At 39.5% G+C, this 13,290-nt stretch overlaps 1 protein-coding gene across 7 annotated transcripts in view; it reads left to right on the top strand.

Annotated features, from left to right (window-relative positions):
• SETD2 (SET domain containing 2, histone lysine methyltransferase) overlaps positions 1 to 13,290 on the top strand; it is a 134,440-nt gene that overhangs the window by 17,990 nt on the left and 103,160 nt on the right. For 6 of the 7 annotated variants that reach the window (XR_010319005.1, XM_064274637.1, XM_064274639.1 and 3 more), the window contains exons 2-3: positions 7,189 to 7,228; positions 8,715 to 13,084. Coding sequence is in view for 6 of the 7 variants with exons in the window: in XM_064274637.1 (XP_064130707.1) it covers positions 7,189 to 7,228; positions 8,715 to 13,084 (4,410 nt within the window). In the remaining variant the exon portion in view is untranslated. Of the gene's footprint in view, positions 1 to 3,715; positions 7,229 to 8,714; positions 13,085 to 13,290 lie in introns of all 7 variants that reach the window. The other variant, XM_064274635.1, reaches the window with a different exon arrangement.

The following is a 13,290-nucleotide window of genomic DNA, read 5'->3' on the forward strand; positions in this document are numbered from 1 at the left end:
ACCCACCCAGCAGCTCTGCAGAGAAAAGACCTGGCTATCTGCTCCTGTAAAGATTACAGCCTAGAAAACCCTATTGGGCAGTTCTGCCTTGTCACGGGGACCACTGTGAATTGGAATTGACTTACCAGCACCTAACAAAAACAGCAACATGACTGTTGAGAAGGAGCGGTCTGGCAAAGATCTAGGGGTAATAGTTTTCTAAGAAAAAGGAATAACAGCAGGTGAAAAGGCCCTCAGCCAGAAATGAGCTTGGAACATTTGAGGGACACAAAGAAGGCTAGTATGGCTGGAACCTAGAGAATGAGAAGGACGGAAAGTGGTAAGGCCAGAGAAAGACAGACAGATTGGGGTCAGATCACAAAAAGGCTTGTAGGCCGTGGTAAGGAGTTAGATTTCTATTCCCACTGCAGTGGGAAGCCTACGGCTAAGGTAAGTGGGTGTGTGTGGAGTCTGGTTACGCTTTTGAAAGATCATCTGGTTATTACCTAAAAAAATGATTCCAGGGAGCAGAAGTGGTGGTAATGAGACGACATGTTAGGAGCTGAGAGAGATTAGTTGCTTGGACTAATAGCAGAGGAGAAGTGATCACATTTGGGATATGTTTTAGAAGTGGAATTTTTGTTGATGGGTTAGACATGGAACGTGAGTGGAGAGAGAAGAAGAATGAGTGAGTTTTTGGTCTGAACAGTTGGGTACATGATAGTACTATTTAAACTGCCATGCGAAAGACTTGGGAGGAGGCTGAATTTGGTGTATGTGTGAGTGGGTGATCATCACTAGTTCTATTCTGACCATGTTATATTTGAGCTAAATATGAGACATCAAGATAGAGATGTCCATTGAGCAGTTGCATAAATAAACTCAGAGATTAGGTTTGGAATTATGGAAATCACCAGTATATAAATGATACTTGAAGTCATGAATCTTGATGAGATCACTTAGAGGGAAATGGGGTAGATAGAGGAGAGAAGGCTAAGCAGGACCAAGTTCTTGGGCACTCCAACATGACGCACACCTTTCCTGACTTTAAACCACACAGTATCCCCTTGATCTGTTCAAACTATCAATGCCTACTACAGTATTAATTTAGAAAGACTAGGGGTAGCGTTTCTCAAACTGAGGCGTTAGGGTCTCCAAGGGGCCACATATTCTTAAGGGTTGGGAATTATGTAAGTCTGAAATTATTTCAAAATTTAAAATTATTTTTTAAATTTAAGATAATCAAATGTGAAAAACTTAAAAAAAAAAAATTCTCACATAATTCCCAGATACTCTGGTTTTAAATAAACTAGTTTATTAAGTCAGTGTTCTTAAATTGGGATCTACTCTTGAGTGTCTGAAATTTTTTCCCCCTTAATAGAGGCTCTTGCATTACTCAAGCGTGGAAAACACTGTCTTTAAGTATGTATTGTGTCTCAGGGGTATTTGAGTTGTGGTGAGAAATCCTTAAAGATGAGGTAGGAATGAATCCTTGAAGTCTTGTTAAAATCCTTACTAAGACGAAGACAGAGTCAAATTCTGTTTGAGTTGTGGCTTAGGAAATTCAGTTAATTGAAGAACTGAAGTGGGACCTTCAGGGGCCTCACGGCTTTTCATCTAGGACAGAAATTCTATCTGTCTCAGGTGAGTTCCTACTCAGGTTCTTCTTAAATATGTCTGGTGACACATTCTAGTTGTAGGTGCCTCACATCTAGTTTTTATAAATCAGTAGGAAAGATCAACCCAATAGACAATACTGGCAAAGGAACTGAAAAACACTTCGCAGAAAATGAAAATACCAATGAGTTTAAAACATGGAAAGCTATTATACATAGAACTATAATTGGAACTACATCTGTATATACTGATATGGAGTGATTTCCAAGACTTTGCATAGAGAAAAATAAAACGCAGAAAGATATTTTTCCACTGTGTTGTGTCTGTGTGCTTTCTCCTTAAAAAGACATGTATATGCTCATAATACGCATACAAAATTTTTGGAAGAGTGTGCAAACTTAATAATTGCTCCTGGGAAGAGGAGCCTATTTTAGTTGTATATCTCTTTGTATTACAAAAATTTCTTCTAGGTATAACTTTTTTAAACTAAAAAAAAAAAACTAAAAAATGTTTTAACTTAAAATGAACCAAAAAGCTGTCATTCTGTAACTTCTACCTACTGGTCACAATTCTGACTTTGGAATAGCACAGAATTTCTAAGGATAGCTTTTCATTTCTAAGGATAGCTTTCTGATACTTTGAAATCAACCGCAGTGGTCCTTGAATCTTCTTTTTTCCAAGGTAAATAAAAACACTTCCATTTAACTTTAACCAGTTCCTGTGTGACATGATATCCAGAATAGATTCCAACTTGTTGATATTTGTGAATATTCTTGATATGGCCAAATCTCTCTCATACCCGGCCTCCCTTTAAAAGCCTTACTTCTGGTGCCCTACCCTGAGAGATTGCTTGGTTGGTTGATTTTAATAATCATGCCATACTTTGGTTCTTTGAGCCTGCTATGACAAACTCTTAACCAAGTCCTTTTCCACATGTGTTGCCCTGTTGGTGTGGATTAATCTATAATCTTTAAATGCAGTTCCTCAGCAAGCTGCAAATCTGCCTATTATCCTTTTTTTTTTTTTTAACTGCTGTATTGCTCTGATATTTCTCTAGTAGGTTATCAAAGAAAAAACAACACATCTTGTGTTAAGTGTTTTCCCACACCTCCTTATTTCCCGTGGTAGGAGGTACAAGGGACTTAATACTCTCGCTATTCCCTCGTTCCATCAGCCTTCCTTCAGAAACCTTTTTCTTTGATCAGAGAATCTACCCTGATATTATTAAACAGATGTTCTTTTGCTAAAAACATGTGTGGCTGATTCCTGCTAGTAATTGTAGCCTCACAATTTCATTAACCTCTTCAAGAAGGCCTTGGTCTGTTTTTGCTACAACAGTCTATTCCATGGCCACACCTAGGTCTTGTCATCTTCTGGAAGTGTACCCCAACTCTGAAATATTACACTGACCATAATTTTCAGTTCTTCTGCCTTACCCACATTTCTAACCTCTCTTCTTTCTCAGTCATCCTAACTTTCGCAGTGTCTTCAGCTCTCTCAGTCTTTCTATTCCTCTTGTCCCTCACGTCTTGCTGGATTAACTCACCAACTGTTTTCTCTGTTATTGCTTCTGGATAGCTTAATGCTGTCAACAGAAGTAGAATAACTATGCTGATGAGCTCCATTATAAGTTAGTACTGTCCAGCTTTAGGTGGCAGCATTGAGGATTACAGTCCACGTAGTTACCTGCTTCCTTTTCTGTTCTGCACACTTTTCTTCAAGTCTTTTGTTCTGCCTCCCTCTCCCAACTTTCAACTGATGGTCAGAGAAAAATTGAGGGCATAAAGGATATGCTCGCTTTATTTTGAAGTTTAACTACATCTTCACTCACCTATATATCTCTGTCTCGTGGTCACCCCCTCCTCAATCTGTTCAACGATTTCATACTTTTTCCGTGATCTGAACACCTTGTTTGCTCACCAGCTCGGTGTATGATGTAGGGTGAGATGAGGGAAGTGCTCATATATGCACACAGAATTTTTGGGAGAATGTGCAGTCTCATTCATGTATTGCCATCAGTGCTTTTATGATGTGAAAAATTTGATATTCTCCTCCAGACTTTCTGTTATGTGCTTATATTCTTTTAATTATAAACGTCTTATTTTATTGTTGTTGTTAGGTGCCGTCAAGTTGGTTCTGACTCATAGCGACCCTGTGCACAACAGAATGAAACACTGCCTGGTCTTGCACCATCCTTACAATCGTTGTTATGCTTGAGCTCGTTGCAGCCACTGTGTCAGTCCACCTCGTTGAGGGTCTTCTTTTCTGCTGACACTGAACTTTGCTGAGCATGATGTCCTCCTCCAGGGACTGATTCCTGCTGACGACATGTCAAAAGTATGTAAGATGCATTCTCTCCATCCTTGCTTCTAAGGAGCATTCTGGTTGTATTTCTTCTAAGACAGATTTGTTTATTCTTTTGGCAGTCCATGGTGTATTCAATATTTTTCACCAGCACCACAATTCAAAGGCTTCAGTTCTTCCTCCGTCTTCCGTATTCATTGTCCAGCTTTCGCATGCATATGATGAGATTGAAAATACCATGGCTTGGGTCAGGCGCACCTTAGTCTTCAAGGTGACATCTTTGCTTTTCAACACTTTGAAGAGGTCCTTTGCAGAGCAGATTCACCCAATGCAGTGCGTTGTATGATTTCTTGACTGCTGCTTCCATGGCTGTTGATTGTGGATCCAAGTAAAATGAAATCCTTGACAACTTCAGTCTTTTCTCTGTTTATCATGATGTTACTCATTGGTCCAGTTGTGAGGATTTTTGTTTATGTTGAGGTGCAATCCATACTGAAGGCTGTGGTCTTTGATCTTCATTAGTAAGTGCTTCAAGTCCTTTTCACTTTGAGCAAGCAAGGTTGTGTCATCTGCATAACGCAGGTTGTTAATGAGTCTTCCTCCAACCCTGATGCCCTGTTCTTCATGTAGCCCATCTTCTCAGATTATTTGCTCAGCATACAGATTGAACAGGTTTGGTGAAAGGATACAACCCTGACGCACACCTTTCCTTAAACCTTAAACCAATCAGTATCCCCTTGTTCTGTCTGAACAACTGCCTCTTGATCTATGTAAAGGTTCCTCATGAACACAATTAAGTGTTCCAGAATTCCCATACTTTGCAGTGTTATCTGTAATTTGTTATGATCCACACAGTCGACTGCCTTAGCATTGTCAATAAAACACCGGTTAACATCCTTCTGGTATTCTCTGCTTTTAGCCAGGATCCATCTGACATCAGCAATGATATCCCAGGTTCGACATTTCTCTTCTGAAAGCACCCTGCATTTCTGGCAGTTCCCTGTTGATGGACTGCTCCAGCCGTTTTTGAATGATCTTCAAAATTTTGCTTGCATGTGATACTAATGATATTGTTCTATAATTTCCGCATTCGGTTGGATCACCTTTCTTGGGAATAGGCATAAATATGGATCTCTTCCAGTCAGTTGGCCAGGAAGCTGTCTTCCATATTTCTTGGCATAGACGAGTGAGCACTCCAGGCACTGCATCTGTTTGTTGAAACATCTCAATTGATATTCCGTCAATTCCTGGAGCCTTGTCTTTTGCCTAATGCCTTCGGAGCAGCTTGGACTTCTTCCTTCGGTACCGTCGGTTCCTGATCGTATGCCACCTCTTGAAATGGTTGAACATCGACTAATTCTTTTTGGTATAATGACTCTGTGTATTCCTTCCATCTTCTTTTGATGCTTCCTGTGTCGTTTAATTATTTTCCCCATAGAATCCTTAACTATTGCAACTTGAGGTTTGAATTTTTTCTTCAGTTCTTTCAGCTTGAGAAACGCCGAGCGTGTTCTTCCCTTTTGATTTTCTATCTCCAGCTCTTTGCACATGTGATTATAATACTTTGTCTTCTTGAGCCACCTTTCGAAATCTTTTGTTCAGTTTTTTTACTTCATCATTTCTTCATTTTGCTTTAGCTGCTCAACATTCGTGAGCAAGTTTCAGAGCCTCCTCTGACATCAATCTTGGTCTTTTCTTTCCTGTCTTCTCAGTGACCTCTTGCATTCTTCATGTATGATGTTCTTGATATCATTCCACAACTCGTCTGGTCTTCGGTCACTAGTGTTCAGTGCATCAAATCTATTCTTGAGATGGTCTCTAAGCTCAGGTGGGATATACTCAAGGTCATATTTTGGCTCTCGTGGACTTGCTCTGATTTCCTTCACTTTCAGCTTAATCTTGCATATTATTAAGTTCTGGGAAATATCTTGCCATCTCTGATTTCTGAAATGGGCCTTTATTTCCCATCCCCCCAAATTACAAATGTGAATGATACTTACCCTGAATGCTTGGATATCTTCTGGCACCTTTTCTGTTCTTCAAAATTTTTGCATAGTGCTAATGTAAATCAAATCTAATGTGCCATAGGCTATAAGGTTACCATTATTTTATGAGCCAGTAAGAAAGGAAAAAACTGCCAATTAAATTATGATGGCATTGATAGTATGGTGTATCCTGATTTCAGAGGTGCTCTATGTGGTGAAAATGTACATCATAGAATTAGTGAAATACAGTAACTCTACGATTACATCTGTGAGATTTCTAGTAGTTTTGGAGTAGAAGAGAGTGTTTAACCTTGGTGCTACTTCAGATCTCACCCGTGTGTTGCCCGCTTTTTCCTTTACTGCTTGGTACTGGATGCTGACCACAGGCATTGGTGAATGAACTGAATTAGAGTCAGGTCTACATTTGGGGAAGGGATTTTTGTACATTTGTTTTAAGGGGCATTTAAAATTGTTGTACTCCATTCTTGGCCTCGTAGCCTACAGAACGACCTGGTTAAAATACAAATCTAGCCTAAGGCCCTTTTGTGGCTTCTCTTTCTCCAGGCAGATGGTTTCTCAGTGTGCCACAGTGCACTAGTGTACACCAGGCTTTTGGCTTTGATTCTTCAGGACACTGTGTGTTTACCTTTGTTTAAAAAACCAAAACAAAAGCCATAAGCTCAGAGAGCCACATCCTGTTGTAGACCATAGTATATACCTTGCATTCAATAAAGAGACTGTTGAATGGATACCAAAAAAGATTGAGAACCACTGATCCATAAGATAAAACACATTTCTCCTCATGAGAAACCTGACTTATTGAACTGTTTATAGTTTCCTTGCACTTATTGTTCTGTATTTCAGTCTCTATGCCTTTGCCTGTGATCTCCCACAAACATATTCTGGTTTACTCTAGGAAGATTTCCTTGCTGTACCTAAGCTCTCACTAGGCTGAGTTACTTACCTTCCTCTTGGGTACTGTACACTGCATATTTTTATCCACATATTAACTCCATTATGTTTGAATTACTTTCGTAACAAAACTGCATTTTTTAACATACTGGAAACTGTAAGCTCCTCAAGGGCAGGCACTCTGCCTTGCTTACCTTTGATCTCCAGCACCAAGCACAGGACATGGCAGTATCTTCCATTAGTAGCCTCAGATGTAACTGAGGCTATGAAGGAGTGGGCAGTCCATGCAGGATATACTTGTAGGTAGTGGATATTCTAAGATTTAATAATAAAGACAACATTCATTTGAATCAGTACTAAGTATTTATGATTTCTTTTTATCTTTTTGCATGCTTTCTTGGCTGAATGGCAATAGAGAAGAAGAAAATGAGGTAAGTATAATTTAACTAGCTATTCAGTGATTATGGAATTGACCTCTGAATACATTTTTGAGATTGTGTAAAAGCTGTGAAAATGTTCAAAAATATAACTATTATTTTGAATGTGAAGTAATATTTTTTGCTTATTTTTGTTTTTGGGTCTACAATAATTTGTTCCAGTGAGGGAGGTTGTGTGATCTCGAGAAACTGGTTTTTAGAGTTTAAGCCTCAAGAGCTTTAAGGAAGGTAGAGGAAGCTGGCAGCCCAAGGGACAGCTTTTACTTGTTTTTACATGCTGAGCTTCCATGTAAGAGGTAATCTGACAAGTGGACTCTGTTTCTTAGAGTATTGGAAAACTACTGTTCTGAGATAATATATGTGAAAGCATTTACTTTCCTTCTTGCGTGGTTACTGTGTAATTTTGATAACTGATTTTAGATTTCATCATGTTGGAGGGGAAAACTTCTCTTAAATAGCCAAAGTTGATTAAAGAACATCAATTAGAAAATCTTGTAGATGGCAAGTGTACCATTTTAAATTTATACTTGAATTTGTTGCTGTAGATTTTTCTGATGTTCTCTCTACCCTGGGCTGTGCCTTTAACTTCTTAAGCCTTTGGTGGTTTCACAAATAATGGAGGGAGTAGTTTTTTCCTTAGAAATCTACTTCGTAAGTGTTGCTTGTGTAGTAATATTAGACCATAGATAAGCAGTGCCTGAGTCTTCGGGGTCCAAGCAAAGAGAATAGTAGTGTGCTAGGGAAGAATATTTTCCACGAAGGCAGAAGGCCTGGTTCTCATTTGGTTACTTCATCTGTAAAATGGGTGAGGTAAGAAGCTGCCCTGTACCAGCAGTTTCCCAAACCTAGGAAGTCCGTCAGTATTGCCTTTGGGTACTTGTTTACAAAATCAAAATCGTTGTTGCCTCACACTTAGACCTATTGAATTGATAATTCCCTGGAGTGTGGATCACAGATCTGTGTTTTTACCAAGCACCCAAGTGATTCCGTGTGACGCCAGGAAAACGCTGGTTTTGATGACTTCAGGTGTGTTTTTTTCTCCAGACAGAACACAAGAATAAACTATTTTTAGTACTGTGATATTACCTGTTGCTGTCTGCACATATTCTTCTGTTTGTATCATAAAACGCACATCAGTGTTTTTGTTCTTATTAAAAATTCTGTCTGGAAAGCAGTTATAAAACTGCATAACATTTTTTATATGCGAGAAAATAAGAATGGAAAAATACTAGTACTGTTGAAGTGGAGGGTGGCTGCTTAGGGTTTTTTTAGGCTATTTTCTATAATTTTGAGTATGTTCAAAAACTTTCCATAATAAAGAATTAAAAAAAATTTCTTATGCAGCTTAGTAGAATTTATGCATTTGTTGTTAAAAGGGGCTTTTCATTTCCCTGACGGATAAACCTATTAAACTGCGATGCCAGCCATTTGAAAGTAACTGTTTGCTGTAGTATTAACTGCTTGTTTTGTTCATTTATAGGCAAAAATTGAAAATGTGCAGAAAACAGGTTTCATCAAAGGACCAATGTTCAAAGGTGTTGCTTCTAGTCGATTTTTGCCCAAAGGCACCAAGACAAAAGTTAATTTGGAGGAACAGGGACGACAGAAGGTGTCATTCAGCTTCAGCCTTACAAAGAAGACTTTGCAGAACAGATTTCTGACTGCACTTGGAAATGAAAAGCAAAATGATACTCCAAACTCCCCAGCTATACCTCTCCAAGCAGATTCGACCCCTAAAATTAAAGTGGACATTGGAGATACTTTATCTACTACAGAAGAATCTTCCCCACCAAAATCAAGGGTGGAATTGGGAAAAATTCATTTTAAAAAACATCTACTTCATGTAACATCTAGGCCGCTGCTGGCTACTACCACAGCAGTAACATCCCCACCTCCTCCCACAGTACCATTACCAGCAGTTATAGCAGAATCAACAACTGTAGACTCACCACCCCCATCTCCACCTCCACCACCTCCACCTCCCCAAGCCAAAGCACCCTCAACACCAGCACCAGTAACAGAGCCAGTGGCCTTGCCACGTACACCAATACCAGTTCTGATGACAGCACCAATGCCCTCACCAGTAGATGTAGCAGTTAGAGCCCTGAAAGAACCACTGGTTACAGTTGTGTCAGAGTCTTTAGAAGTGGACACTAAGCAGGACGCTGTATCTAATAGCTCGGAAGAACGCATAACTCACACTTCGAATGAGCAAGCAGATATTCCCTCACAAAAAGGAGATTCCCATATTGGGAAGGAAGAAGAAATTCCAGATAGTTCTAAAAGTAGTCTGGGCTCTAGAAAAACAGGTTCTAAGAAGAAATCTTTACAATCTGAAGGCACCTTTTTTGGTTCAGAATCTGATGAAGATTCTGTACGGACTTCCTCAAGTCAGAGATCACATGATTTAAAATTTTCAGCAAGCACTGAAAAGGAAAGAGATTCAAAAAAGAGCTTAGCATCTCTGAAAGGTGAGGATTTAGGGAAATCTTCACGATCTAAAACAGAGAGAGATGATAAATATTTTAGCTACTCAAAACTTGAAAGAGATACTCGGTATATATCTTCCCGATGTAGATCAGAGAGAGAGCGAAGGCGGAGCAGATCTCGTTCTAGATCTGATAGAGGCTCTAGAAGTAGTTTATCCTATTCTCGATCAGAACGATCCCATTATTACGACTCTGATCGTCGCTACCATAGGAACTCCCCTTATCGAGAGAGGACACGCTATTCTCGACCATATACAGAGAACAGGGCACGAGAGAGTTCTGACTCAGAAGATGAGTATAAGAAGACGTACTCAAGGCGCACCTCATCTCATTCCTCCTCTTACAGAGACCTAAGGACATCATCATCCTATTCTAAATCTGATCGGGACTGTAAAACCGAGTCCTCTTACATAGAAACAGAGAAAAGAGGAAGGTATTCTTCAAAACTAGAAAGAGAATCCAGAAGGACTTCAGAAAATGAAGTAGTGAAAAGGTGTTCTCCGTCTAATGATCTGGGATTCCGACGGGGGTCATCATATTCTAAGCATGATAACAGTGCTTCTCGTTATAAAGCTGCCCCTTCAAAACCTATACCCAAGTCTGATAAATTTAAAAATTCTTTCTGTTGTACAGAATTACATGAAGGAATCAAACAGTCTCATTCTTTTAGTTTACAGACTCCTTGTTCAAAAGGTAGTGAATTAAGAATGATTAATAAAATTCCTGAAAGAGAAAAGACCAGGTCTCCATCACCATCAAATCAATTAAATGATTCACCAACTTTTAAAAAGCTAGATGAATCGCTTATTTTTAAGTCTGAATTTATAGGCCATGATAGTATTAAGGAATTAGACTCTTTGTCTAAAGGGAAGCATGATCAATTAAGAACTTACTGTCCTGTAGAACTAAATATAAATGGATCTCCTGGAGCAGAATCTGATTTGGCAACATTTTGCACTTCTAAAACTGAGACTGTTTTAATGTCTTCTGATGATAGCGTGACTGGATCAGAGGTATCCCCTTTGATCAAAGCATGCATGCGTTCGTCAAATGGATTTCAGAATATTAGTAGATGTAAAGAAAAAGACTTGGATGCTACTTGCATGCAGCATAGTAAGTCAGAGAGCCCGTTTAGAGAAACAGAACCTCCAGTGTCACCACACCAGGATAAACTCATGACATTGCCAGTTAAGGTGATAGATTATTCCAAAACAGTAGTTAAAGAACCAGTTGATATGAGAGTTTCTCGCTGCAAAACCAAAGATTCAGATATATACTATACTTCAAATGACAGCAACCTTTCTTTGTGTCATTCCGAAGCTGAGAATACTGACCCTTCAGTTACAAAGATTTCTTCCAATAGCTTTATGAATGTTCATTTGGAATCAAAAACAGTTATATGTGATAATAGAAATCTGACAGATCAGAACTCAAAGTTTGCATGTGAAGAATATAAGCAGAGTGTTGGTAGCACTAGTTCAGCTTCTGTTAATCATTTTGATGATTTATGCCAACCTGTAGGGAGTTCAAGTATTGCTTCACCTCTTCAGAGCTTTCCACCAGGAATAAAAATGGACAGTTTAACTCTCTTGCGGTGTGGAGAGAACACATCTCCAGCTTTGGATGCTGTGCTGATGAGTAAAACAAGCACAGAGTTTTTAAAACATGCAGGGGAAGAAACAATAGTAGAAGTGGGTAGCCGCCTTCCTGATTCAAGAAGGGGATTTTCTTCCTGGGAAAACAGGCATAATAATGGGTTATCTGGGAAATGCTTGCAAGAGACTCAAGAAGAAGGAAATTCCTTATTACCTGATAGAAGAGGAAGACCAGAAATCTCTTTAGATGAAGGAGGACGAGGACATGCGCATACTTCTGATGATTCAGAAGTTGTATTTTCTTCTTGTGATTTGAATTTAACCATGGAAGACAGTGATGGTGTAACTTATACCTTAAAATGTGACAGTAGTGGCCATGCCTCAGAAATTGTTTCTACTATCCATGGAGATTATTCTGGTTCTTCTGAAAGTTCAAGTGATGAAAGTGATTCAGAAGATACAGATTCTGATGATAGCAGTATTCCAAGAAACCGTCTCCAGTCCATTGTGGTTGTGCCAAAGAATTCTACTTTGCCTATGGAAGAAACAAGCCCTTGTTCTTCTCGGAGCAGTCAGAGTTACAGACACTATTCCGACCACTGGGAAGATGAGAGGTTGGAGTCAAGGAGACATTTGTATGAGGAAAAATTTGAAGTTATAGCAAATAAAACCTGTCCTCAGACTGAGAAGTTTTTTCTTCATAAAGGAGCAGAGAAGAACTCAGACATTTCTTTTGCACAGTCCAGCAGAAAACAAGTGGATAACCACCTGTCTGAAATGGCTCATCCTCAGAGTGACGGGGTTGATAGCACAAGTCATACAGACGTGAAATCTGACCCTCTAGGCCATCCAAATTCGGAGGAAATAGTAAAAGTCAAAATAGCTTCTAGGCAACAAGAAGAACTGCCAGTTTATTCTTCTGATGATTTTGAAGATGTCCCAAATAAGTCTCGGCAACAGACTACTTACCCTCACAGGCCAGATAGTAGACTGGGGAAAACAGAGTTGAGTTTTTCTTCCTCTTGTGAGATCTCTCTAGTTGATGGCTTCCACTCATCAGAAGAGCTCAGAAACTTAGGGTGGGACTTCTCTCAACCAGAAAAGCCTACTACCACGTATCAGCAACCTGACAGCAGCTATGGAGCTTGTGGTGGACACAAGTACCAGCAAAGTGCAGAACAGTACGGTGGGACGCATAGTTACTGGCAAGGCAATGGCTACTGGGATCCAAGATCAGCAGGCAGACCTCCTGGAACTGGAGTTGTGTATGACCGAATTCAAGGGCAGGTACCAGATTCCCTAACAGATGACAGGGAAGAGGAAGAGAATTGGGATCAGCGTGGTGGATCCCACTTTTCAAGCCAGTCAAATAAATTCCTGCAGTCCATTCAGCAGAAGGACAGGGGGTCAGTGCAAGCACCTGAGATAAGCAGCAATTCCATTAAGGACTCTTTAGCTGTGAATGAAAAGAAAGATCTTACAAAAAACTTAGAGAAAAATGACATGAAAGATAGAGGGCCTCTTAAAAAAAGGAGGCCGGAATTGGAGAGTGATTCTGAAAGCGATGGTGAGCTTCAGGATAGAAAGAAAGTTAGAATGGAGGTAGAGCTGGGAGAGACAGCAGTGCCTTCAGGCTCTGCACTAGTGGGACCTTCCTGTGTCATGGATGACTTCAGGGACCCTCAGCGATGGAAGGAGTGTGCCAAGCAGGGGAAGATGCCTTGTTACTTCGATCTTATTGAAGAAAATGTTTATTTAACAGAAAGGTAAGATTAATTAATATTTATTTGACGAATTTTAATGTTTTGTTTAAAAAAAAAAAACTCTTACACAGTTCAGACTGTATGAGCCTAACCATATGAAATACAGTTGTGTGATAAAATATAAGTTAAAAACCTAAAAAATATATTTACTTATTTAGATTTGATAGCATGGATTCCCTTCTCCAATTTTTTTTCCCCAGGAAGGGGAT

The sequence above is a fragment of the Loxodonta africana genome, chromosome 22 (genome assembly GCF_030014295.1).
Source record: "Loxodonta africana isolate mLoxAfr1 chromosome 22, mLoxAfr1.hap2, whole genome shotgun sequence".
Taxonomy (NCBI): domain Eukaryota; kingdom Metazoa; phylum Chordata; class Mammalia; order Proboscidea; family Elephantidae; genus Loxodonta; species Loxodonta africana.